The sequence below is a fragment of the Nematostella vectensis genome, chromosome 9, assembly GCF_932526225.1.
Source record: "Nematostella vectensis chromosome 9, jaNemVect1.1, whole genome shotgun sequence".
In the NCBI taxonomy this organism is placed as follows: domain Eukaryota; kingdom Metazoa; phylum Cnidaria; class Anthozoa; order Actiniaria; family Edwardsiidae; genus Nematostella; species Nematostella vectensis.
In genome coordinates this window covers 5,501,113-5,528,272 of record NC_064042.1, presented here as the reverse complement: position 1 = coordinate 5,528,272, position 27,160 = coordinate 5,501,113, and the positions used below count along the sequence as shown (strand labels likewise).

Below are 27,160 nucleotides of genomic sequence, written 5' to 3'. Positions count from 1 at the left end.
TATTAACCTCCACGTCAATAGAGTCCATAGATAGTCATGTGTGGTGTATTAACCTCCACATCAAGAGAGTCCATAGTCATGTGTGGCGTACTAACCTCCGCGTCAAGAGAGTCCATAGTCATGTGTGTTGTATTAACCTCCACGTCAATAGAGTCCATAGATAGTCATGTGTGGTGTATTAACCTCCACGTCAAGAGAGTCCATAGTCATGTGTGTTGTACTAACCTCCACATCAAGAGAGTCCATAGTCATGTGTGTTGTACTAACCTCCGCGTCAAGAGAGTCCATAGTCATGTGTGGCGTACTAACCTCCACGTCAAGAGAGTCCATAGTCATGTGTGGTGTACTAACCTCCACATCAAGAGAGTCCATAGTCATGTGTGGTGTACTAACCTCCACGTCAAGAGAGTCCATAGTCATGTGTGTTGTATTAACCTCCACGTCAATAGAGTCCATTGTCATGTGTGGCGTACTAACCTCCGCGTCAAGAGAGTCCATAGTCATGTGTGGTGTACTAACCTCCACGTCAAGAGAGTCCATAGTCATGTGTGGTGTACTAACCTCCACATCAAGAGAGTCCATAGTCATGTGTGGTGTACTAACCTCCACATCAAGAGAGTCCATAGTCATGTGTGTTGTATTAACCTCCACGTCAATAGAGTCCATAGATAGTCATGTGTGGTGTACTAACCTCCACGTCAAGAGTCCATAGTCATGTGTGGTGTACTAACCTCCACGTCAATAGAGTCCATAGTCATGTGTGGTGTACTAACCTCCACGTCAAGAGAGTCCATAGTCATGTGTGGTGTATTAACCTCCACGTCAAGAGAGTCCATAGTCATGTGTGGTGTATTAACCTCCACGTCAAGAGAGTCCATAGTCATGTGTGGTGTATTAACCTCCACGTCAAGAGAGTCCATAGTCATGTGTGGTGTATTAACCTCCACGTCAAGAGAGTCCATAGTCATGTGTGGTGTACTAACCTCCACGTCAAGAGAGTCCATAGTCATGTGTGGTGTACTAACCTCCACGTCAAGAGAGTCCATAGTCATGTGTGGTGTACTAACCTCCACGTCAAGAGAGTCCATAGTCATGTGTGGTGTATTAACCTCCACATCAAGAGAGTCCATAGTCATGTGTGGTGTACTAACCTCCGCGTCAAGAGAGTCCATAGTCATGTGTGGCGTACTAACCTCCCCGTCAAGAGAGTCCATAGTCATGTGTGGTGTACTAACCTCCACGTCAAGAGAGTCCATAGTCATGTGTGGTGTATTAACCTCCGCGTCAAGAGAGTCCATAGTCATGTGTGGTGTATTAACCTCCACGTCAAGAGAGTCCATAGTCATGTGTTGTGTATTAACCTCCGCGTCAAGAGAGTCCATAGTCATGTGTGGTGTATTAACCTCCACGTCAAGAGAGTCCATAGTCATGTGTGGTGTACTAACCTCCCCGTCAAGAGAGTCCATAGTCATGTGTGGTGTACTAACCTCCGCGTCAAGAGAGTCCATAGTCATGTGTGGTGTATTAACCTCCGCGTCAAGAGAGTCCATAGTCATGTGTGGTGTATTAACCTCCACGTCAAGAGAGTCCATAGTCATGTGTGGTGTACTAACCTCCGCGTCAAGAGAGTCCATAGTCATGTGTGGTGTATTAACCTCCACGTCAAGAGAGTCCATAGTCATGTGTGGTGTACTAACCTCCGCGTCAATAGAGTCCATTGTCATGTGTGGTGTACTAACCTCCACGTCAATAGAGTCCATAGTCATGTGTGGTGTACTAACCTCCACATCAAGAGAGTCCATAGTCATGTGTGGTGTACTAACCTCCACATCAAGAGAGTCCATTGTCATGTCGTACTTTGCTTGCACGCTTGACATCTTCCTCTTCGTCTCGCTCAGTTCTGCATTTTGCACCTGATCCAACTCGGTCAACACGTCTTCCATCGCCTGAACGATTAATCACGATTAATCATAAGCTAATATATAAACTGAGGCACGATTTAGGCGCTATCTAAAAGCGTTCATTTCAGGCAAACAAACTTCGAAAATAACCTATATATGTAATGATAAGCGAATAAAAATATACTGAGACAGTGCGCCGCTAGATGAATTGTGACACACAGGGTACCCGCGCGATGACTACGACAACGTGGTAGTTATATCAAATTTCTATATTCTCTTTTTCCATAGCTTCTTTTCAAGCCTCTGCACCTAGAAACTAGTTTGCAGGTGTTGGGACCAAATAAAATTACACCCATTACAGTATAGCATCAGACTTCATTCGTGGATGGTTATTTTAAAGTTGTATTTTATATAAACAGTCGTATTTCAATTGTAAATAATAACAAAGAAGTTGTTGGTCGACATTCATTGATGAGACGAGGAATCACCTTCTCGTGTTTTTCAATCAGTTCGGTTTTCTTCTGCTGTAGTTCATACTGGTTTTTCTGCTGAAGCTTCTCGATTTCCTTGGAAAACAAAATGCAACGTTCATAATATACATGGACCCTAGTATACTTGTTAAAATGGCAGTAAAGGATTTAAGGGCAGAACGGGAGGGTTAAGGGTGGTAAAACCCCCTCCTGGCTATCAAAACTCACAGCATCTTTCTCCTTGTCCAGTTTCTCTCTCTGCTCGTCTAGGGCCGCGTGATACTCCTCCTCAATCTTTCTCTTCTCTTTCTCGTGTTCCCTCGCGAGACTCTCGCGGAGTTTTCGCAGGCTCTGTTCCTTCTCATCTCTGAGTCGCGATTCTTTTTCCTCCTGTTCTTCTTCCAGCTCCTCTCGAACGGCGTCCAGTGCCTCCTCTTTTTCCTGAAGGGGGATTGTTTTAAAAAAAATTAAGAACAATGAAACAAGAAGCCTTATGATATACTCTTTAGCAAACCTACATACTTTTGAACGCAATGCATATGTGTTTGTTACAAGTGTAAAACTAGAAACTTTTAAATGCATTCCGTGTGTATTTGTTCAAGTGTGTTAGCACTGTGACACAAGATAGTAATTTGGGGTCAGAAATTAAAGCTTGAGAAGCAAGCCTGAGTCACTGAGTTACAGTACAAGTCTGTGACATTCTCATCTTTTTGAAGGCCGTCTATCACACAGGCCATACGTCACATGACCACACCTTACAGGCTGTAGCATATTGAATCACATTACCTCACCTTTCTCAAAGCTACTTATCGTGTAAGCCTGTGACATTAAGTCACTTGGCAGTTATATGGCCTCACCTTTCTCAAGGCCGCCTCCTCTTCTTCCCTCTCTCTTTGTATCGTCTGTCGGAGCTTGCGTAGCGCATCCTGCTTTCCTTCCTGTAGCATGGCTTCTTCTTCAAGCGTGTCCTCCCGGGCCTTGTCTCCGAGTGTTCTCATCACGGCGTCATGTTCCTTCTGCAAGCGTTCCTCCTCGCTCTCCCGCTCCTTCTCAAGTCTCTCCTTCAGCTTCTTGACAGAATCTTTCTTCTCCTGTTCCAGTTTGACTTTGGCGTCTTCCAGCTCTTTTTCCTTCGTTTTTCGAAGCTCTTCCAGAGTCTTGGTTACTTCTTTTGCTAGCCTACACACCAACAAACCTTTGTCATCACAATCTTTTATCACGATTGATAAAACTCAACAATATCTTCTTATTCACAAAATATGGTAAAGAATGTAATGTAACGAAAAGAAGAGATTTTCAAAGGTCTTCCAGAGTTTTGGGTATTTCTTTTGCTGTACAACAAGAAACCCATTTGAACTAAATCTTTGCTAATGCAAAGTTTAATCACAATCACTGAAGCTCAATCCAATGTAACGGCATCACTCTTTCAGAGTTTTTTTTATACTTCTTTTACTAACTTGTTCACCACAAACCAATCAAATTGATAATAAATCTCGAGCAGTATATATATTTTTGTCATGTAGAAGGTCTGGGTTTTTTTTCTTCAAAAAGCCCCCGCCCCCTTTAAAAGTTAAATAAGTTGGCCCCTTATGACATGGTAGCAAACTAATGGGTGGCAATTACTTGTCTTGCTCTTCTTTCTCTCTCTTTTGCTTGTCCTTGCTATCGCCATCAGTCTGGAATGTGACCCTCCTAAAACAATAACAGAAATGTAATTTATATATGGATAGCACTCTTTCTATGGCGCGATAGCTCAGTTGTACCAGCTTCGTCTCTCGAGCAAAAGAACCAAAGTTCGAACCACGGTCAGGTCAACTTTTTTCACAGGTGGAAAGCCTGGTTTTTATATTGAGGACTCTGTAGCCTGCTTTTATCCGGTGTTATTCTAAACAACATTGAAAAACAAATACATTTGAATGAGAGCCGGCTAGCATAGTTCTCAACGTTAAGTCAGAGATCCCATCTCTCACGCACGACATTGACCTGTATTGGATGACTAATGCTTATCTGCACTACAATTTTTCATGTGTGACAATTTTTCATTGCCAAGAAAAACCTGCTGGCTTTTGAGCAACTATAGTTGCCACATATAGTTGCTCCATCTACACTTAGCAAATAAAAAAATGCCACATAAAAATTGTTAACTAAAAATTGTTAGTGTAGATGGGGCATTTGGTTATTGATATGTTTTAATTTGCACTATACAAATACCAAATATTAGTGTTACTGCTCGTCATCTATCCATCAGTGTTTCCCTACACAAAAGCAGCTTTTTACAAAAAGTGTTTACAAAACAAACAGTGAAGTAGATGTAACAGCTACATGACTATCAAACATTAATAAATAAAAGTGAATTTAGGGAGCTAATCACCATCCTTGCACCTGGGGTGCTGAATAACATACGAGAACGCAGATACAGATAGATATAATGCAGATATAAGTGGTCGAGTCGAAGGCATAGAAGGCGTCTCGGGCAACAACCATACGGAACACGGCTAAGATAAAAATGGTTGGTTCTGGAGGAGGAGAAAACTGGAGACCCGGGGGCAAACCCTCAAAGCCAAGTTCTCTTACAAGTAGACTATTGTATTATCAATTGTAAACAATATCCCAAAGGAGAGTGCCTGATCAACATTCTTTAAAGGCCAAAATATCGAAATAATGCCTACCTCTCAGCTGCCTCTGCTTGTATTCTTGCACGAGTCAGTCGCTCCTCTTCTTCAACTTTCTTATTTGTTCCTGCATCCATAGCACTACGAGTACAAATATTTCCTTATCAGCAATACAAGGACGGTGTATAACCATAGAGATTTTCATAGCACTAAGGGTAAATATATTTCCTTATAAGCTACACAAGGAAGCTAAATGGCATTAAATTCAAAGAACACAAACTCACTTGCATCCATGGTATGACTAGAAAGACTACTGACGAGCTGTAGCATAACTGGGTTGTTTGTGCATAGGGGTTTTGGAGTCAGGGAAATAAATCGATACAAGGTTGAAATGGTGCTTTTATGCCTCTGTCAAAACAGAGTAGTTTCACTGACGTTTCGAATTTCGTCAGAGCAAAAAAAAAGAGGTGAACAACTATACTCGAAATGTTAGCAAAATTACTTTTCACAGTGGCATAAAACATACAATTTAATCATGTGTTGATTTATACACTTGCATCCAGTAGTTAGAAAAACATAAGACAGAATAATCTAGTATAATATGTGGGCACTCAGCGTTATTTGGCATTTTACCTTCCTGTCAATTGAATCTTGCCTTGTTTAGTAGGGGCTTCGTTTTCGCGAAGTTTCTGGAAACACAAATGGGCAAGTGATTACTTATGGTCCATGATCCGCATATCTGTTTAATAACTCTTCCACAATATCCAGTTTAGCGAAGTTTAGCAAAGAAAGTGCTCAAATCAGGTTTGAAAGTCAGGGGTGGATCTAGCTCTAGCACTAAAGGGGGGTTTGGCTAACTGACAAAGGGGGGTTTGGCTCACTGACAAAGGGGGGTTTGGCTCACTGACAAAGGGGGGTTTGGCTCACTGACAAAGGGGGGAGGGGGTATTTTTTTTTGTTACATACAGTATGGCTTTCTGGCAGCCCAAAGACGGAAGTAAACCCCTTAAACCCTCCCCCTTGATCCGCTAGTGAAAGTGATTGTGCACAACTACAACATTTTGGTCAAAATATCTCATGTATTTTATGTGGATGGTCACAAATAAGGTTAGAGCAGGTACCTTGGACTCCTCGGCAGGGAGAAGGTTTTCTACACTCATTCCCTCCAAGCGGTCAGACAGTGTCCCACTGATGCCAAAGTCCTGCGCCAAACAGCAGGTGTTAGTACAGTAGGTTTGAGCTACTAAAAGCAGTAGCATAGAATAGAATGACAGTCATACATAGAAAAGCATGATGTAATTATAAAAAAAATAAACCTATTTCGAATTTTACTGTACTGTTAAGTACTTGGATTCTCTGATTATTCTGATTTAGACAGCATGATTTTGTTGTATGCGCCTGCCTTCGACATGTCTTAGCCCTGAATTACACGCTATGACTTTTGTATTTGAGCATCGTAGCGGAGTCGTAGGCTGATTTATACTCTACGACTTGAGTTGTAGAGGTGTCGCATACAACTTAACCGTGCTGTCTAAATCAGCCTTCAGAGAATCCACGTACTTTACAGTAAAGTAAGACACGCATGCCACCTAGCATCACTTACCACCTCCTCGCCGTCATCAACATCACTCAGAGACGGCGTGACAGGCTGGCGGAGGTTAGAACTCTCCTCAATGTCTGATTCCTCATAATCCAAGGCAGCAATATCTTGCATGCCACCAAAGTCAAACGTGCCTTTTCGAGGGATTGGGCTCTGAAATGAGTACATGAAGTTGTGGGGTGTGAAATAGGCTTTTGCTTTTGTTTGGAGGGTACAGTACACATTTAACAGTCACTGTATTCTAAAATAACTGTGTAGTAACTGAGATTTTGAATAATCTCATGGGCTGTGACACAAAAAAAAATTGGCTGGTGACTCTCTGAAAACACAACCACCCAATATTGTGGTCTTGCATGACTTTCAAACAATGCCTAGCTGTCAATCAACCATATATGTGAACCAGAAGTGTTCTCTGGCACATGTAAATACCTCATTGCCATCTGATGACAGAACCTCCATTAGATGGAGATTGATAGTAATATTATAAGTCTTAGATACCTCACTGCCATCCGATGACAGATCGGCCATTAGATTGAGATTTATGTGGTCACCAGATCCTGTGTTCAGGGTGATTCCCAGTCCCTCCCCGCTGTCATCTTGGTCACTAATCTGACCTTGACCTTTCTTGCTCTTCTGAAAGAGACCGAATCAACAACGCATTTAATATCCTTTGGCCTTGCTTGATTGCTATATTCAAACTGAAGATATAAATATTCATCATGAAAATACATGCCAACAATTATAAAAATAACATTTATTGTAGCCTAAAGTGAACACGGGGAAATAAATAAACACAAGGCTGAAATGGTGCTGTATGTTTCACACCTCTTCTGTGAAAACAGGGTGGTTTTGCTGGCATTTTGAGCTCCAATGAAGGGCTAATGCTCAAAAGGACAGTGAAACTACACTGCTCTCATAGAGGCATAAAACAGGCCATTCGTGTATTGATCTATTTTCCGGATCCCACCTAGCCTATTGTTAGTTTGTCTGGTCATCATAGCATTTAAGAAAACCCAATTTCAACTCACTGATTGGACAAGATGGCACAAAAGGGTTCAAATCCTTATATTTTAAGTGCTTCTTACCTCCTTTAGACCAGACTTATATAAAGAATCCTGTGCCGAGGATATGTTTGAAAACCTTGAGCCTCCACCTTGACTGTCAAGAGTTCCTTTAGGTCCTAAAGAATTCCCAGATAAGGGCCCTCCTAAGGGAGGAGCTCCAAGGGAGCCTCCAAGTGGGGGTCCTTTGAGAGGCCCCCCCAATGAAGTTCCACCAAGAGAGCTGCCCATTGGCCCCCCCAAAGGAGCTGGAGCTGTGCTGCGCAGGGGTGCAAGTGACCCTAGAGGGGCTTCGCCTTTCAGAGGTGCAAGTCCGCCAACAGAACCAAGACCCTGCACAAAAATATAAAACATGCTAATCAGTGTTCTTTTTGTATGTGTTTTCAAGATCTAAACTACAGTAAATGGCAGTTAATGTGTGAGTTTAGTCGTCCATAGAACAGTGTTCAATACACAGAATGTAGAGCGGGATATATCTTGGTTTGTAGGGGAAAAAACATACGAAACAGGCTTGTAGAGATGAAACGGTAGTTCACGTTTTTTTCCCTACAAACCAAGATATATCCCGGTAAATGGCAGTTGTGTATTTTCACACCATGCACAGCTCTTTTTTTCTGGTATCGTATACAAATGATTTCCCAACAAAGAGTGCTCTGCAAGTGTTTTTAACAGATGAGTTTATTTTCTCCAGCGCAGATCTTCGCTATAAGCTTTTATGGTTTGAGCGGCTGGATCATGTCAAAAGATGAGTTTAGCAATATACTTCATGTATTCTGATTTTAAGAACTCGGTTGGGAGAATGTTTCTAATATAAAAATGCTCATGACTTCCACAAAGTAGTGTACTAGCCTTGTTGAATGACTACTGTATGTTAAATGACAGCACACTGGAAACCCGGGATTTCGCATTGTCATTTGAAAATAGGTGTAAGCTTGCAGCAAACAAAGCACGCCCTGCATTACGGTAGTTGTGGTAGGTCTCCATGTTTATTGGGCATGCATACTTATAGCTGAAATGGCCTTTTCTTGCAATTATATTTTCTTTCTTTCATTCTTTTCACAATGTGCAGTAACAAATTCTGCATTTTCATTGGTCCAGTTCTGACTGACACAGTAACCATTAATTTGTGTAAAACAAAATTTCAAGTCTTAAGAGATCGCAAAAACAAATGCATAAGTTATTTACCAATGAAGGTCAGGCAGTTTTGGGAAAAACTGTAACAGTGGTCTAGAAAATACCAATCTTCGCCTAGCAGCCTCAGGCAGAATTTTCATGGCCTCAGTCTACAGGGTTTCATTAAGTTTCAGAGTAGGTGGCGGAGATTGATAAGTAGGGGTGGAAGTTATTTTATTTTATTAGTTCAAAAAAACTTAAAATAACTTTAGCTGGCACTCAGTGGAAAAAAGCTGGCGGTTCCGTCGGCTACCAGGGCCTAACGGAACCCCTGGTCTATATATATTTATCATATTATATATCATACATCATCCCTCTCTTGTCACTGAGAAGGCATCATGAATCCCCTTTCCCTGTCCTATTGTACTGCACCTTTTGCTTAGAAGGAGGATCAAGAGACTTTGATAATTTCTTGTTCTCTTTTTTCTCCTTCTTCTTGCTCTCTTTCTTATTCCCAGAGTTGGCTTTTCTGGGCTTGCTGCGCTCTTCTTGCACCATATTCCGATAATAATCATCACAAGGGTGGTCCCAGACGCTGTCGCCAGTTGTGAAGTTGAAGTAGTAGATGTCTCCACTGGCATCTTGGCTGAAACAGCGATAAAAAATAAATGAGCTTTTATACACACAACCTAAAAACAGGTGATGAAAAAATAAATCAGCTTTTATACGCACACTCTTCTTCAAGCTGGCAACAGGATAATTCCCTGCTAAATTAACTGAATTACTAATTTCAGTCAATCCTACTTGCATAACTCTCTGCTCTCAAGCTGACTTCGAGTTCTCCAAAGACTAATAATATTGAGTCATCTCTACTAGAATAACTTAAACTCTCTGCTACCTCAAGCTGACTTTAAGTTCTATAGAGACTAATATTCGGTCATCTATACTAGAATAACTTATCTTGAACTGTTTTCCTCCCCTGGGTGTTCTATCACGTTATCACGGTTTAACTATAGTGTAGTCAGTGTGGGGTCATTTCTCAGGATAAGACCTCCCCAGCTTTTGCTTTGTCAAGCAAAATGCAGCCCTTTCCACAACCCCCTACCACAATACTCCTAATACACCTCTTCTTATATTGCAACAGGTAAATTTGTACTATGAAAACCCAGTTATATGATGATACAGTAATGTTTATTACTAGACTTTTACCTTAACTGTACCATATAATATACAAATTGACAGAAAAAAAATAAAAATCTAATGATGATTCATATTTTAGGATTGAAGAAGCTATTAGATCTTAGGATGTACTGTACATCCTAATAATTTCTATTTCTATATCTAAATACCCAAATCTACTAGCTAAACTCTCTATAATCTGCCCTCACCATGGTTTCCAGTCTGGTGGTAGGGGTGCCACTATCCCCTCGCGTGCAATCCATAGGAGATCAGACTCCCTGTGAGGGTCTATGCCAATCAGCTGTGCATACTCATAGATTTCTGAAAAATATAAATATACATGTATAGGGCTGGTTTTAATAAAAGAAGAAACAAAGGGATGTAAATAAAGTACACCTAAACACCCAGCAGCACAAGTGGCCAAGTAAGCATGTCAGCTCGGCATAGCTGTCAACCCAACTTGGACAAAAATCTCATGAAATCGGGTGAAATACAGTAAATTTGTAAAAAAAAAAAAAAATAAAAAAAAAGAGAGCCAATGTGGGCTAATAAAGAGAATGTATAAACATTCTCACAAAAATTAGGCTGTGATGAGGTCTAAAATCTTGTGACACCTGCCTAATAAAGGTGAGTCGACAGCTATGGCTCTGACAAGTTGGAGTTATCAACATGGAAAATGTCCTATTTGCTCATAATATGCAAACAATTACCAAATCTAGAAAATCCATTTCCTGACACAAAGCAAGATAATATCTAAATTTCCTAGAGCGCCTGTAAGAAAGTTGAATACACAACACAAAATATTAAATATGACTCAAAAACACATGACGTTTGGTATCTGCTAGGTCTAAGTTTAAATTCACTCGTAAATTATTGCAATCGTTTCATTATAATTTTATAGTAAATCCTACAGCATATTTTCTTTTATAATAGGACCCTTCAATCTTTTAGCGGCTTCATTGTTATTGTTATTCAGTAATGATTAATTAGGTATGGAAAAACCTGTTAAAAATGTCTACTCTACTAAAACGAGCTAACACTATTTTATACAGTATAGGTACAACTGAAGTTCTCAAACTGAGTTTTACTAACGCTTCAATCAAACTAGAACCAAAAGAGTCCAAATCATGAGTACAATTATCGATAGGGTAAATAATTAGCACTCGCGTTTTCAAACTTTTCTAACGAAGACCAAAAAGAGTTCTCAAAACAAAATTCGAATTTGACCGACTAACCTTGCTCGGTTGGTTCATATGTTTCATCGTATTCTTCCTCCAGAATAATTTGCCCGTTGATCATATTCGCCATGGCGAGCTAACTGACTATCCCTCGCCCTTTAGAGCAGTTTGTGCAGAGATACTTCGTCAGGGGAGCATGTTTTGTGGGGTGTTTTGTGGGTTTTCGAGCGATTATTGCTTCTTCTCGTCTCGACGCTTTTGTTGTCAGTGAAACGAACTTTTTGAGATTGGATCGAGGAGGACTAGGGGCTACCTCAAAGCACAGGGAGCCCACAAACACGTCTGAGAAAAAAACTTACTGAAAAAACTGGTCAATATGGAATTTTTTGTAGATAAACTAAAAGACGGCTGAAATATTGAAAAAAAAATTCAGCATGTGATGTTAGCGTGTGCATTGTAGCAGAATCGCTTAACTTTTGCGAATGCGTGACAAAGTTGAGTAACGCCATATCTCCGCTAGCAAGAAGCAAAGCTAAAAACACGAATTTTAATGATGAAGGAATTTGAGGTACTCGTGATTTTCTCACCGGTTTCCATCGCTTCACCACATTAATGCGTGTTTCTTATTACCCAAGGGACTGATTGCTGCACCCTACACTCCTTTTGATCAAAATGGGTGAGTAATTATTCGCTTGTGGGACGATATCTCACATATCCCCACATGTACGTAAACATCTACACTTTGTTTCTGGTTATCTAGCGTATCAGGATAATTTAAGCAACACCCTGGGCCCTGGGGTCACATCATTCACAATAGCTTTAGATGAGCTGCCTCATTCATCGAAAATATCGCAACCCTCTTCTTCAGTATCTTTCCGTCGTGCTCGACTAAAACTCATATGAAGAATAAGGTATTTTTCAATGTATATTATAGGTGATAACACAAATCCCGGCTTGTCGTATATGGGAAATACGTTCCTATATTTAATATAATTTTCGCCGGTGCGTCGAACCGTTTGTATATTCTCACACACCTCGTAAACCCTTCTATAATCGGAGCAATTTTCATCCCGGGGCAACCCGTTTCTCTGATGGGGTTGCCTCGGATGTAAATCTGCCACGTTCGTCAAATGTCTCATGTAAACACGCGATCCTAACCCGGTATTATGTAAAGATACAGGGACGTATCTAACGTAACAGCCAAAAATACAGTAAATGTATGAGACATTATCTAAAATACAGAACAAAATGCCTTGAAAGTCTCTTTTGGCCCCCCTCCTATTAAAAATCCTGGCTACGCCGCTGAGATACCCTTTAATAAGACCGTTAATATCTTATCTGAAGGCAAAAAAATCTCCAAAAAAAAAGATTGGAGCAAGCAAGAATCTCTAGAAAAAATAATCAAATACGTGACCCGTGACTAACGTGACTAACGGTATCTTTACATGATCCCGGGTTGAGCGCGAATCCGGGCTAGCGGCCTAACCCGGGTCAAAATTTGTTTTACTTTATATGAGCCGAGTCGACCCGTATGTCTTCGCAATTCTCGGGTTCAGGCGCGTAAACAGGGGGTACACAGCGCACTCTCCCTTGGCGGCCAAAAGTGGGTCATTCCTTATTAGGGAATCTTCAAATATTATGCATTTTCCATATGATACCTATGACTGCGCAACCAAGAGACAAGAGCAAGAGACCATGATGTAAAAAAAAAAACGAATCCCAATAAACGTTTTCAAAGCTGATTCGCAATATAAAACAACAATCAATCAGAAATCTGTGTTTACAATCAGTGGAACAAACCGGCAATTCTGTTTTTTTGTTCAATGATAAAAGGCGGTTGTCCAAAAATGGGCCTTTCCCGTGTAACACCGATATTGTGGTTATTAAAACATATATTTCACAAATAAAAGATTTCAAGTCTTTATAATGAAGTAAATCTTCATTTCAGTGACAAGGGTTTCTTGAGTGACATGATTTTTTTAAAATTTGCATGAAAAATTGAAGTTCATTCATTTAAAAATATTAAAGATCAAAGAGCCTTCTTTTATTTAAAAAAACATAACATAGATTCTAAAAATGCCTAGGATTCTATCCACCGAATTGAAGAGATAAAGAACTTTTTAGGAGTCTGCATCTTGAATAAACTTCAAATTCGCCGTCTCCTCGACATCTTCCCGTCGAGGAGACGGGAATTAAAAAAACATTAACCCATTGACTCCTGGCTATTTTTGGAGCTGAATTTACAAAAAACAGACTGAAAACAGATACCTCCCCCCTATTCTGAGTTTTATACAGCCCGTCAAAGTCAAACACAGCTGTACCTAGTCAGCGGTATTCAAGCTTTCCAACAGTGCTTTGCGGTCCCCACTTTTAATCCCTCGTCGTTGTGCTGAAGCAAGCACAAGTTGATGGTTGCTTGTATTTTTCATCAAAAATACAGTTATGAGCATATTAGGAGAGTGTCTCAGGACATCATGAACTCTATTGGGGCATAATTGAGTGCTTTGCTTATGGATATTTGCAAGCAAAGGTGGATTCATGATGATTTTTTCTTGTTTGACTTTGCCTGGATGAGAAAATAATTTTCTAATGAATCACCACAGCTCTCCTAAATGCTGTCTTTTCTGAATGAAATTGATTCCAAAATTGTTTACACTGCTATTCTGGGTCTGTATGAGCTGGAATTGATTTGTTTGGCTTCGGGGTGAAAAGACTTATAAAAAACCATCTGACTTTGGGGAGAGGAGTGTTGACTGGCCCTCCTCTCGTGAATTTTTCCCTGGATCTCCCAGAATTCTTTGCAATACGTAAAGGCATCTTCGTGGTTTTACAAGCCTTGAAGAAGTGGACATTGTGTCTTGAGGCCATGGAAATGTACTATTATCTATTTGTGTCCTGAGCTGTGTTTGCTGATCTGTCTCCCTTGTGTTTTATTTTGAGCGTTTTATTGAGAGGGGTGATTCTGCTTTTCTTTCCTTGTTCGATTTGAAATTTGTCAAAGAACCTGTGCTATTATTTGGCTTAAGAGTAGTTGCCAACACCTTGGTTGGATGCATATCTTCAAGACCATTTATCCCTTAGACTGATGCCTGAGTATCTTCATCTTGTTGTGTTTAGTTTGCATTTATGATTTTTTTGGGTTGTGGGTACTTCCCAAAGCCGGTACAGGCCGGTTGAGGGGTCAATGTGTTAAGATAACTTAACATCAGACCACCACCACCCTACGAGTAGCATTGTGATCATGAGCTATGGGAGCAGCTAAAAGGATAAAAACAGGTAGCGAACAAAGTAAAAAGTGCAGAGGGAAAAAGTTTTTGTATGAAAATGTACTCTAGCTCGCGAGGTGCCCATCACCAAATATGACGCGACGAACCATATATAGATGCTATGATTGACAAGCTCGCGAAATCTAAAAATCGCTTTCAAGGACGACATCATGGGCCACGGGGATTCGTTCTCTTATATCATGGTCCTTTGCCTGGGGTTAGTTTTTGGCTGTTCGTCATGTAAACGTGTGTTTACATGTGAAAACTGACCGAAAATAACTACCTTCAATCCCAAATCCACTCCCCCAATAAAATCCGTGTCGTCAATAGAATGTACTCGTAACTATCGACCCCGTCTGTTTATGATATTAAATATATAGGCAGGCTAGGAGTGAAAGATGCTGAAAGAAAAAAATAAGGGGGAGGAGGTGCGCAGTCATATGTGTCATATGGAAAAAGCATAGTATTTAAAATGACACACTTTTTGACCCATATGAAGAAACCGTTGTCGTTTTAGGGGTCTGGTACCGAGGAATTTTAGTTTCTTTTCAGAGGCTTTCTCCATTCACTAAAAATGGTCACGGTCACTGTTTTTCTCTTCTGAATACAATTTATAAAGTTTGCGAAGCACCTGCGGTACGGCAACCTTAAAAATGACAAGAATCGTCCAGGTTTTCCAAATAAGGAGTATATTAATTTCTTTATATGGAAGTGACCGCGTCTGGGAAAAACGACAATTTTTGGCTAAATTTTCTTGATATGCCAAAGGGGGGGGAGGGGGGTTGCGCGCCCACTTTTGTACGCGCCTGAAGCCAACTGCCGAAGATAACTTCAACTCATTAGCTTCAATCCCTTTCCCTCTCCCAATAAAATCCGTCTCGTCAATAAAATGATACCCCCAAAAAATCCTAACCAAATAGATAGATCGAAAGGACACGAAACGTCATAAAATATACTTATAAATATGCACGTATGTTTTTTTTCGTGTGTTTCTTGAGTCGAACAAAATGTGTCGCTGATCAAGGTCTGTACTCTCCCTAGTGACCTGAAGCTCGATGTTATTTCAAAGTACATCCAGTTGCTGCTCGACCAAGGAGTACAAGGGGTCTGGGGTGAGTAGCCACGCGTTCATGTGGCCTAGGGAGAGCCCGTTTTACAAGTGCATACCGTGCAAGCAAAAGGTTTCACCCTTTCGCGCGTTAGTATAGTTAAGGTGTTTTCAAGGTGTAAAGAATATTTTGTTTAATTCGCATAAATTGAATAAAATGTATGCTTTGATTTAGTTTGCGGTGCTACTGGCGAGGGAATGTCTCTTACAGTCGAGGAGCGTAAAGCGGTGGCCAGTGCATGGGTGTACGAAGGCAAAGGACGGTAAGGGGTGCATACGGGATATAGAACGCAGGGGCTTGTGGGGTATAAGTAGATCGTAGGGGCTTGTGGGATATAAGTAGATCGGGGCTTGTGGGATATAAGTTAATCGCAGGGGCTTGTGGGATAGAAGTAATATCGCAGGGGCTTGTGGGATAGAAGTAGATCGCAGGTGCTTGTGGGAAAGAAGTAGATCGCAGGGACTTGTGGGATATAAGTACATCGCAGGGGCTCGTGGGATAAAAGTAATATCGCAGGGGCTTGTGGGATATAAGTAGATCGCAGGTGCTTGTGGGATATAAGTAGATCGCAGGGACTTGTGGGATATAAGTACATCGCAGGGGCTCGTGGGATAAAAGTAATATCGCAGGGGCTCGTGGGATAGAAGTAATATCGCAGGGGCTCGTGGGATATAAGTAGATAGCAGGGACTTGATGAAATGTACTCGTTACTATCGTTTTTTGATATTAAATCATAAACTATCTGTCTATCTGGTAGCAAGGGGTGGGCGCCATGAAAAGGTGCAAGTACAAGTGATAGAAAAGAAAAAAAACGGAAAAAAAGGGGAGTCTATTGGTCGAGGATCGAACCTCATCCAGATCAGATAGAAAAAAAAAATAGACCATACTTCCAGACATACGCTGAAACGCCGTATGGCAGTATTAAAGCCGCATTGTCACCAGTTTACTTCCGGAGGTCCGACGGAAACCTCAACCGTTAAAAGACAAAAGAATCTATTAGAATCCGAAATATTTAACAGGCCATCCGCTCTAAATTATCAATCACATCCTCGAAGAAACTTCCAATAGACACACTGCTTTCAATATTTGAAATATTTTTCGCGTTTTCCGTTAAAAATCATCGGATATTGTTAGGTAACCAGTAAACTGGTGACAATGCGGCTTTAAGCTTTACGGCTAAGCTGGAGATTTCGGCCCCATCACCGCTTTCTAGCGAACTGTACAACACAAACGAACCTGAGGTACCCGCGCATTAACGGGGAGGCAATAACCAGAATCCCAGCCCTGTCTTATGCTGCATTCACACCAAAACCATGTTAAGTTAATAACAAGGTTTTTCTTTGCGTGATAACTTGCCAAGTTTCTCATTGTGTTGAATTCTAACTAGCTAAATGATCACTTAGTAACATGTACAGCACAGTCTATTCAGTTTTGTTCTTGGTTCTGTCCACTTTTGGGAGGTTGAGATTTAAACAAGTTTAATTAAACCACCTTTAAACTGGTTTAGGTGCTGGTGTGAATGCGGTATTAGTCGGTTACGCCTCGCACAGCTTGCTGAAATGTAGAGTGAAAATCATCGGGGTTTTGACACTATTGCAGTGCAGGCAGGCCTTGACATATTGTCTCTAACTTGCCTTTCCATAGCTATTTTCTAGACACACATTTGAGATTTGAGACCAAATTAAACAACTACCCTCGAGTAATGCATTTTTATCTCCTATAACACTCGGGAACAAACTGTTGGTTCCACTTAAAAGTCCGATATATCGGGAGAAGTATGTATTTTGTAAGGTCTGTTTATCTAATCGTTGGGTTGTATTGTAAGGTCTGTAGTTAATTCTGTGTATATTGCCAGGTCTGTATAGCTAATCGTATAGATGTTGTCAGGTCTGTATAGCTAATCGTATGGATGTTGTAAGGTCTGTATAGCTAATCGTATGGATGTTGTAAGGTCTGTATAGCTAATCGTATGGATGTTGTAAGGTCTGTATAGCTAATCGTATGGATGTTGTCAGGTCTGTATAGCTAATCGTATGGATGTTGTAAGGTCTGTATAGCTAATCGTATGGATGTTGTCAGGTCTGTATAGCTAATCGTATGGATGTTGTCAGGTCTGTATAGCTAATCGTATGGATGCTGTAAGGTCTGTATAGCTAATCGTATGGATGTTGTCAGGTCTGTATAGCTAATCGTATGGATGTTGTAAGGTCTGTATAGCTAATCGTATGGATGTTGTAAGGTCTGTATAGCTAATCGTATGGATGTTGTCAGGTCTGTATAGCTAATCGTATGGATGCTGTAAGGTCTGTATAGCTAATCGTATGGATGTTGTAAGGTCTGTATAGCTAATCGTATGGATGTTGTAAGGTCTGTATAGCTAATCGTATGGATGTTGTCAGGTCTGTATAGCTAATCGTATGGATGTTGTAAGGTCTGTATAGCTAATCGTATGGATGTTGTAAGGTCTGTATAGCTAATCGTATGGATGTTGTCAGGTCTGTATAGCTAATCGTATGGATGTTGTAAGGTCTGTATAGCTAATCGTATGGATGTTGTCAGGTCTGTATAGCTAATCGTATGGATGTTGTAAGGTCTGTATAGCTAATCGTATGGATGTTGTCAGGTCTGTATAGCTAATCGTATGGATGTTGTCAGGTCTGTATAGCTAATCGTATGGATGCTGTAAGGTCTGTATAGCTAATCGTATGGATGTTGTCAGGTCTGTATAGCTAATCGTATGGATGTTGTAAGGTCTGTATAGCTAATCGTATGGATGTTGTAAGGTCTGTATAGCTAATCGTATGGATGTTGTCAGGTCTGTATAGCTAATCGTATGGATGCTGTAAGGTCTGTATAGCTAATCGTATGGATGTTGTAAGGTCTGTATAGCTAATCGTATGGATGTTGTAAGGTCTGTATAGCTAATCGTATGGATGTTGTCAGGTCTGTATAGCTAATCGTATGGATGTTGTAAGGTCTGTATAGCTAATCGTATGGATGTTGTCAGGTCTGTATAGCTAATCGTATGGATGTTGTAAGGTCTGTATAGCTAATCGTATGGATGTTGTCAGGTCTGTATAGCTAATCGTATGGATGTTGTAAGGTCTGTATAGCTAATCGTATGGATGTTGTCAGGTCTGTATAGCTAATCGTATGGATGTTGTCAGGTCTGTATAGCTAATCGTATGGATGCTGTAAGGTCTGTATAGCTAATCGTATGGATGTTGTAAGATCTGTATAGTTAATCGCATGGATGTTGTCAGGTCTGTATAGCTAATCGTATGGATGTTGTCAGGTCTGTATAGCTAATCGTATGGATGCTGTAAGGTCTGTATAGCTAATCGTATGGATGTTGTAAGGTCTGTATAGCTAATCGTCTGGATGTTGTAAGGTCTGTATAGCTAATCGTATGGATGTTGTAAGGTCTGTATAGCTAATCGTATGGATGTTGTCAGGTCTGTATAGCTAATCGTATGGATGTTGTCAAGTCTGTATAGCTAATCGTATGGATGTTGTCAGGTCTGTATAGCTAATCGTATGGATGTTGTCAGGTCTGTATAGCTAATCGTATGGATGTTGTCAGGTCTGTATAGCTAATCGTATGGATGTTGTCAGGTTTGTATAGCTAATCGTATGGATGTTGTCAGGTCTGTATAGCTAATCGTATGGATGTTGTCAGGTCTGTATAGCTAATCGTATGGATGCTGTAAGGTCTGTATAGCTAATCGTATGGATGTTGTAAGGTCTGTATAGCTAATCGTATGGATGTTGTAAGGTCTGTATAGCTAATCGTATGGATGTTGTCAGGTCTGTATAGCTAATCGTATGGATGTTGTAAGGTCTGTATAGCTAATCGTATGGATGTTGTCAGGTCTGTATAGCTAATCGTATGGATGTTGTAAGGTCTGTATAGCTAATCGTATGGATGTTGTAAGGTCTGTATAGCTAATCGTATGGATGTTGTAAGGTCTGTATAGCTAATCGTATGGATGTTGTCAGGTCTGTATAGCTAGTCGTATGGATGTTGTCAGGTCTGTATAGCTAATCGTATGGATGCTGTAAGGTCTGTATAGCTAATCGTATGGATGTTGTAAGATCTGTATAGTTAATCGCATGGATGTTGTCAGGTCTGTATAGCTAATCGTATGGATGTTGTCAGGTCTGTATAGCTAATCGTATGGATGCTGTAAGGTCTGTATAGCTAATCGTATGGATGTTGTCAGGTTTGTATAGCTAATCGTATGGATGTTGTAAGGTCTGTATAGCTAATCGTATGGATGTTGTCAGGTCTGTATAGCTAATTGTATGGATGTTGTCAGGTCTGTATAGCTAATCGTATGGATGTTGTAAGGTCTGTATAGCTAATCGTATGGATGTTGTCAGGTCTGTATAGCTAATCGTATGGATGTTGTCAGGTCTGTATAGCCAATCGTATGGATGTTGTCAGGTCTGTGTAGCTAATCGTATGGATGTTGTCAGGTCTGTATAGCTAATCGTATGGATGTTGTCAGGTCTGTATAGCTAATCGTATGGATGTTGTCAGGTCTGTATAGCTAATCGTATGGATGTTGTCAGGTCTGTATAGCTAATCGTATGGATGTTGTCAGGTCTGTATAGCTAATCGTATGGATGTTGTCAGGTCTGTATAGCTAATCGTATGGATGTTGTCAGGTCTGTATAGCTAATCGTATGGATGTTGTCAGGTCTGTATAGCTAATCGTATGGATGTTGTCAGGTCTGTATAGCTAATCGTATGGATGTTGTAAGGTCTATATAGCTAATCGTATGGATGTTGTCAGGTCTGTATAGCTAATCGTATGGATGTTGTAAGTTCTGTATAGCTAATCGTATGGATGTTGTCAGGTCTGTATTGCTAATCGTATGGATGTTGTAAGGTCTGTATAGCTAATCGTATGGATGTTGTAAGATCTGTATAGCTAATCGTATGGATGTTGTCAGGTCTGTATAGCTAATCTTATGGATGTTGTAAGGTCTGTATAGCTAATCGTATGGATGTTGTCAGGTCTGTATAGCTAATCGTATGGATGTTGTCAGGTCTGTATAGCTAATCGTATGGATGTTGTCAGGTCTGTATAGCTAATCGTATGGATGTTGTCAGGTCTGTATAGCTAATCGTATGGATGTTGTCAGGTCTGTATAGCTAATCGTATGGATGTTGTCAGGTCTGTATAGCTAATCGTATGGATGTTGTCAGGTCTGTATAGCTAATCGTATGGATGTTGTAAGTTCTGTATAGCTAATCGTATGGATGTTGTAAGGTCTGTATAGCTAATCGTATGGATGTTGTCAGGTCTGTATAGCTAATCGTATGGATGTTGTCAGGTCTGTATAGCTAATCGTATGGATGTTGTAAGGTCTGTATAGCTAATCGTATGGATGTTGTCAGGTCTGTATAGCTAATCGAATGGATGTTGTAAGGTCTGTATAGCTAATCGTATGGATGTTGTCAGGTCTGTATAGCTAATCGTATAGATGTTGTCAGGTCTGTATAGCTAATCGTATGGATGTTATCAGGTCTGTATAGCTAATCGTATGGATGTTGTCAGGTCTGTATAGCTAATCGTATTGATGTTGTCAGGTCTGTATAGCTAATCGTATGGATGTTATCAGGTCTGTATAGCTAATTTTATGGATGTTGTCAGGTCTGTATAGCTAATCGTATGGATGTTGTAAGTTCTGTAGCTAGTAGTATTAGTAGGGATTTTAAGCAGGCGCGTATACAGGGGGGTGCACAGGTTGCGCGCACCCCACGCACTTTTTGGCGGCCAAAAAGTGGGTCATTCCTTATTAAGGAATCTTCAAATACTATTCTCTTTCATATGACTCCTATGACTGTGCACGCCCCTCGTTTAACCCTGTAAACGAGCCTGGCAAGGCTTTCAGTTATTCTTATGTGAATTCTACATGATATTTTCTCATCAGTTTGAAGCACATCATTATCAACGTCGGAACAGGGAATCTGAGAGACACACAAGAACTGGTAAGGGACTCGTCGAAACGGTCTTTTAAATGAAAATAATTCGCAAAACAAAACTGAAATGGCATGTTTTAAGCGTGTTCACAGCAGGGGCGGCGAGTGGGGGAGGGGTGGGTAGTGGTTCCAGGGGGAGGGGTGGGTAGTGGTTCCAGGGGGAGGGGTGGTTAATGGTTTTAGGGGGAAGGGATGGGTGGTGGTTCCATATCCTATTTATAAGAACGCTGAGATTTTAAACTGTTCAACAAATTTGTTGTCGGTTGCATGTATACCGCTTGAAACCCGTTAGATTAAAAAGACGTTAATATATAAAGAAACATCCGCTCAGAAAAGTAGGGGGGGCGCGGCCCCTCCCCTTCCGCCGCCCCTGGTTCACAGAGACGTAAAACATGCCTTTGTCAGGGGCGCATCCTGGGGTTCAAAAAAGGGTGGCCGAAGTAAGGGTCTCAAGAAAGGGAGGGGCGGAATCTGAATATAGGGGGGGCAGGGCCCGATCGGCCCGCCCCTAGATCCGCCGCTGATTGTAACCTTGTTTTAATACGATTCCACTGGGTGGAACGAGTGTACCCTTGCCCCTCCAATTTTTAGAAACTTTGATTAAGAAGTATAAGTCCTTGCCCCCCCCCCCTCTGATTCATCTGCATACGCAGACCAAATACAGCTTGACTGTAGTCTTTCTTGTCACGCCATACTTATGAAAAACTTGTACCATCGAGAAAAAAAACTATTTTGACAATATTGTTTAGTTAAAGTATTTCTGTTACTAGCATCAATTAACCTATGGAGATTGATGTCTCGTTTTACTGGGTATTGTATGTCGTTCCCGCGTATCCGTTTTCCTTTAAAAAACGCAAACGATGATCGAAAACGTTGACGTTTGCTGCGATGTAAATAAGCAAAATAGTGTGCAGTTATCGCATCTGTATCGTTTCTGCGTTTCAATATAAAAACGCTTCGTGTGGACGCGAATCTTTTGAAAACAAAACAAACAGATTGCGTTTGTAAACGAAAACGGATACGCGTGAACGGTGTCTTAAATGACGTAATACAGCATGTCTGGTTGTCTCTTGACCTATTTTTAGGCCAACCATGCGGCAGCTATCGGTGCAGATGCAATAGGATCAACCCCAACGGTGTACCCAAGGCCAGTCAGCATAGGTAACCCTACCGACGAACTGCAGGCGCACAGGGGGTCTTGATGTATTTTGCTAAGGGGGTTTAACTTGTTTTTATTCGCAGTAGATCCAGACCTTCCACAATCTCAATGTCTCTTCCTCTGGAGTTACAATTGTATGAATTCATCAATTATATGGGCTCTTGTCTGGACTGTCAAAATGAGGAATACTTTGCTTTTGTTCGAAATAAGGGATTTATAAATGGCATTTTTTACTCCCATAATCTGATCTGTTTACTTTTCTATTTTGATAGAAAAGCAGAATGAGGTAAAAGTAAAGTTTTATCCTCATTTCAGCTGTAACGTCAAGTTACTGTGACTTTATTAATTTTTAATCAGACAACCTGGTGCAGTATCTTTCCGAAGTTGGAAGAGTCGTCCCAGACACGCCCCTCTTATACTACCATGCACCGGGAGCAACAAATGTCACGTGTGAGTACCTAACTAGCATGCACTTGGAGCCACGAATGTCTCGTGTGAGTAGCTAACTAGCATGCACTGGGAGCCACGAATGTCACGTGTGAGAACCTAACTAGCATGCACTTGGAGCCACGAATGTCTCGTGTGAGTAGCTAACTAGCATGCACTGGGAGCCACGAATGTCTCGTGTGAGAACCTAACTAGCATGCACTTGGAGCCACGAATGTCTCGTGTGAGTAGCTAACTAGCATGCACTTGGAGCCACGAATGTCTCGTGTGAGTACCTAACTAGCATGCACTGGGAGCCACGAATGTCTCGTGTGAGTAGCTAACTAGCATGCACTTGGAGCCACGAATGTCTCGTGTGAGTAGCTAACTAGCATGCACTGGGAGCCACCAATGTCTCGTGTGAGTACCTAACTAGCATGCACTTGGAGCCACGAATGTCTCGTGTGAGTAGCTAACTAGCATGCACTTGGAGCCACGAATGTCTCGTGTGAGTAGCTAACTAACATGCACTTGGAGCCACGAATGTCTCGTGTGATTAGCTAACTAGCATGCACCGGGAGCCACGAATGTCACGTGTGAGTGCCTAGCTAGCATGCACCGGGAGCCACGAATGTCTCGTGTGAGTACCTAACTAGCATGCACTGGGAGCCACGAATGTCACGTGTGAGTAGCAAACTAGCATGCACTGGGAGCCACGAATGTCTCGTGTGAGTACCTAACTAGCATGCACTTGGAGCCACGAATGTCTCGTGTGAGTAGCTAACTAGCATGCACTGGGAGCCACGAATGTCTCGTGTGAGAACCTAACTAGCATGCACTTGGAGCCACGAATGTCTCGTGTGAGTAGCTAACTAGCATGCACTGGGAGCCACCAATGTCTCGTGTGAGTACCTAACTAGCATTCACTTGGAGCCACGAATGTCTCGTGTGAGTAGCTAACTAGCATGCACTTGGAGCCACGAATGTCTCGTGTGAGTAGCTAACTAACATGCACTTGGAGCCACGAATGTCTCGTGTGATTAGCTAACTAGCATGCACCGGGAGCCACGAATGTCACGTGTGAGTGCCTAGCTAGCATGCACCGGGAGCCACGAATGTCTCGTGTGAGTACCTAACTAGCATGCACTGGGAGCCACGAATGTCTCGTGTGAGTACCTAACTAGCATGCACTGGGAGCCACGAATGACTCGTGTGAGTACCTAGCTAGCATGCACCGGGAGCAACGAATGTCTTGTGTTAATACCTAACTATCATGCACTGGGAGCCACGAATGTCTCGTGTGAGTACCTAACTAGCATGCACTTGGAGCCACGAATGTCTCGTGTGAGTACCTAACTAGCATGCACTTGGAGCCACGAATGTCTCGTGTGAGTAGCTAACTAGCATGCACTTGGAGCCACGAATGTCTCGTGTGAGTACCTAACTAGCATGCACTGGGAGCCACGAATGTCTCGTGTGAGTACCTAACTAGCATGCACCGGGAGCAACGAATGTCTCGTGTGAGTATTTAACTAATGAGAGCTTTGTGTTATTAGTTCCCATGGAGGAATTCCTTGTGGCTGCTTCTGAAAAGATCCCATCCCTCGTGGGGATCAAATATTCGTCCCCAGACCTCTTCGATTTCAGCAGATGCCTTCGGTACAAAAATGGGAAGTACCAAATGATGTGGGGAGCAGATGAGGCATGGTTATAATGGACCTGTTATCTCTTATTATCATCTTTAACGCATCGCCATCGTCATTATCATCATCAACACACGACAGCAACCAGCTTTTTTATCATCATCATCATTAACGTATCGTTATCGTTATCATCATCAACACACGACAGCAATCGTCTTTTTTATCATCATCATCACTAACGCATCGTCATCGTCATCATCAACAAGCAAACGATCTTCTATTTCATCATCATCATTAACGTATTGTCATCACCACGACAGCAATCATCGTCTTCATTATGGTATCATCACCAGCATCATTGTCGTAGTCATCATCGTACTCTTCATCATCATCATCGCCATCATTATCATCACCATCATCATAATAATCATTATCATCATCATCATCATCACCATCATCGCCAATCACCATCACGTTATTATTATATATTACTATCAGCATGGCTTATTCGTTGATGTTTTTTTTCATCTCTTTATAGCTACTAATCGGTGCTTACAGCGTTGGTGCTCGCACTGCTATTGGCTCGTGAGTATCACGTGATCACTAGTTTTGTCAACATTGAGAGAACACCAAATGTTCACTTGTGGCAAATAATTCAAAATTTTCCTTGGAGGGGTGCTAGTTGTCGAAAGAGGAGACTAATTTCAGTGTACTACTTGGTGAAGGGAGCTAGCTAGTAGACTAGAGCAAACCCAAGGCTATAATCTTACAAATTATATATTACTCCTTTATTAGCAAACCTCTTTTGCACACTTATAGATATAAAGCTGCAAACTTCATAAAACAGCGATATCTTGTACTTAACCCGAATGACTTAACACTGCGGTTCTGTTATTTTAGCCTGTGTACGCGCATGCGTATACGTTATTCATCTCTGTCGGGTACCAGAGGCTTTTCGTTTCCAGGCCCTCCCGTCGGCATTGGTTTGTCGCGCTCTCGGTTCCCGTCGGCGTTCGTTTGACGCGCTTCGGATTTTCGGCGGTAAGGGAACCTCTGGTACCCAGGTTACTGGACAGAGAAACCACAGGGAGCTCACCTTAGCGTTTAAGTAAAGTTTAATTGTTTCCGCGGCTTTGTAAACGCTCACACTCACTGTGTAATTTTTTATTTCAGGACATACAACTATATGGCGCCCGTTTATGCTCGTATGATTACAGCGTTCAAACAGGGAAAGATGGAGACGGCACGCAAAGAAATGGTCAGTTATGAGCCCGCGACTTCAAACAGCGGGTGTTTATAGAATTGTCATGCGTATTTTTTTTTCTCGCAGGATCGATCACAAGCTCTGGTCAAGATCCTTTTCAAGTTTGGTAAGATATTCCTCTCATTGAAAATAAGTATTAAGTTATCCTTCTATCTCTTTCATCCTTAATAGTAACACGAAATAAAGTTTGATGTTTACATCTCACACGTGATTTCTGTGTTGGTGGAGATATACAGGCGCGTACCCAGGATTCGATAGGGGGGGGGGTGGGCAGTCATAGGTATCACATGAAGAATAGTATTTGAAGATTCCTTAATAAGAAATGACCCACTTTTGACCCCGACCCCTGCACAACAGCTGTGTACGCGCCTGATATAGGAGTCATTCCGGTCAAACGCTATGATCACGTGCCCTGGCTTCCAGAGGCTGAATACCCGCTTTTCCCAGCATGCTACGGGGGCGGGGGATCACATGGGCTGACGGCGTCAGCTTCGCTTCGCTCGAAAAACTCTCGCGAAGAAAAAGTCTTGCTTCGCTCGAAAAACTATCGGAGCCTCTGGTTTCCAGGGTAATATGATCACGTGATTCATTGATATGTTTAGGTGGCGACGGTGTAATCCGCTGCAAGAGCGTGCTCTCCATGCTTGGGGTAGATGTCGGTCCTCCTCGCCTTCCCATCATGCCTTTAGATGACACTGAGTTAGACGCCTTGAGGCGTGACCTGGGCGGCATTGGGTTCTTTCAGTGGCACAAATGATTTTATTGTTATCTTCGCATATTACCTGTCTCAGAATTGTTAAAGTTTCGTACGCAAAACTAGTAAAGCTTTCGCTAGCAGCCCTCCTTTGTATGTTGTGTATGAACGCTATAAGTGCGTGGGTTGACCCGTGAAATCCAAGAGAAATTTAAAGTCTTGTAGAGGTTTGGCTCGATTTCCAGCTCGTCTGTGAGCCCACAATCCGTTCTCCGAGAGAGGCAGCATCTCTACACTCGTACAATGTTAAGCGCGCTACCGTGACCACGTGCTATCAGAATTACAGGAATTTCTCCAGCCAACCAATGTGCCAAACAAATGCTCTTATCTGCACATCAAACACGTAGTGTGATGTCAATCAAAACTGATTCCCGCAGCCTGCTTGGCTATCTTTATCTTCGTGGTCACTGGTATTGCGTGTCGCACTATGAAG

The 27,160-nt window shown here is 41.6% G+C and overlaps 2 protein-coding genes across 4 annotated transcripts in view; one reads left to right on the top strand and one right to left on the bottom strand.

Moving 5' to 3' along the window:
• Positions 1-11,405, bottom strand: part of LOC5504897 (centrosomal protein of 164 kDa) — a 29,844-nt gene extending 18,439 nt beyond the window's left edge. The window contains exons 1-14 of the mRNA XM_048732031.1: positions 11,172-11,405; positions 10,146-10,257; positions 9,190-9,403; positions 7,669-7,977; positions 7,082-7,216; positions 6,587-6,736; positions 6,105-6,185; positions 5,617-5,672; positions 5,041-5,124; positions 3,995-4,063; positions 3,229-3,550; positions 2,600-2,812; positions 2,390-2,467; positions 1,824-1,946 (exon numbers count right to left, since the gene is read on the bottom strand). Coding sequence (XP_048587988.1) covers positions 1,824-1,946; positions 2,390-2,467; positions 2,600-2,812; positions 3,229-3,550; positions 3,995-4,063; positions 5,041-5,124; positions 5,617-5,672; positions 6,105-6,185; positions 6,587-6,736; positions 7,082-7,216; positions 7,669-7,977; positions 9,190-9,403; positions 10,146-10,257; positions 11,172-11,244 — 2,019 coding nt within the window. The 5' untranslated portion in view covers positions 11,245-11,405. The remainder of the gene's footprint in view (positions 1-1,823; positions 1,947-2,389; positions 2,468-2,599; positions 2,813-3,228; positions 3,551-3,994; positions 4,064-5,040; positions 5,125-5,616; positions 5,673-6,104; positions 6,186-6,586; positions 6,737-7,081; positions 7,217-7,668; positions 7,978-9,189; positions 9,404-10,145; positions 10,258-11,171) is intronic.
• Positions 11,406-11,482: 77 nt separating this feature from the next.
• On the top strand, positions 11,483-26,813 carry LOC5504896 (N-acetylneuraminate lyase B). 3 transcript variants are annotated; one of them, XR_007313602.1, is made up of 12 exons: positions 11,483-11,682; positions 11,750-11,790; positions 15,422-15,492; positions 15,664-15,751; positions 21,433-21,490; positions 22,567-22,642; positions 22,998-23,090; positions 24,623-24,768; positions 25,248-25,294; positions 25,610-25,750; positions 25,883-25,967; positions 26,040-26,177. XR_007313602.1 is itself a non-coding variant. In XM_048732049.1 (12 exons), exons 1-12 carry the CDS (start codon positions 11,665-11,667, stop codon positions 26,728-26,730), a joined length of 918 nt encoding a protein of 305 aa, XP_048588006.1. In that variant the 5' UTR covers positions 11,496-11,664; the 3' UTR covers positions 26,731-26,813. The 3 variants fall into 3 exon arrangements, 2 of the variants coding, with proteins under 2 accessions (XP_048588006.1, XP_048588007.1); XM_048732049.1 differs by lacking the exon at positions 25,610-25,750 and adding an exon at positions 26,576-26,813 and having other exon boundaries at positions 11,496-11,682; positions 26,040-26,079; XM_048732050.1 differs by lacking the exons at positions 11,483-11,682; positions 11,750-11,790; positions 25,610-25,750 and adding exons at positions 11,925-12,025; positions 26,576-26,813 and having other exon boundaries at positions 26,040-26,079.
• The last annotated feature ends 347 nt before the right edge of the window (positions 26,814-27,160 follow it).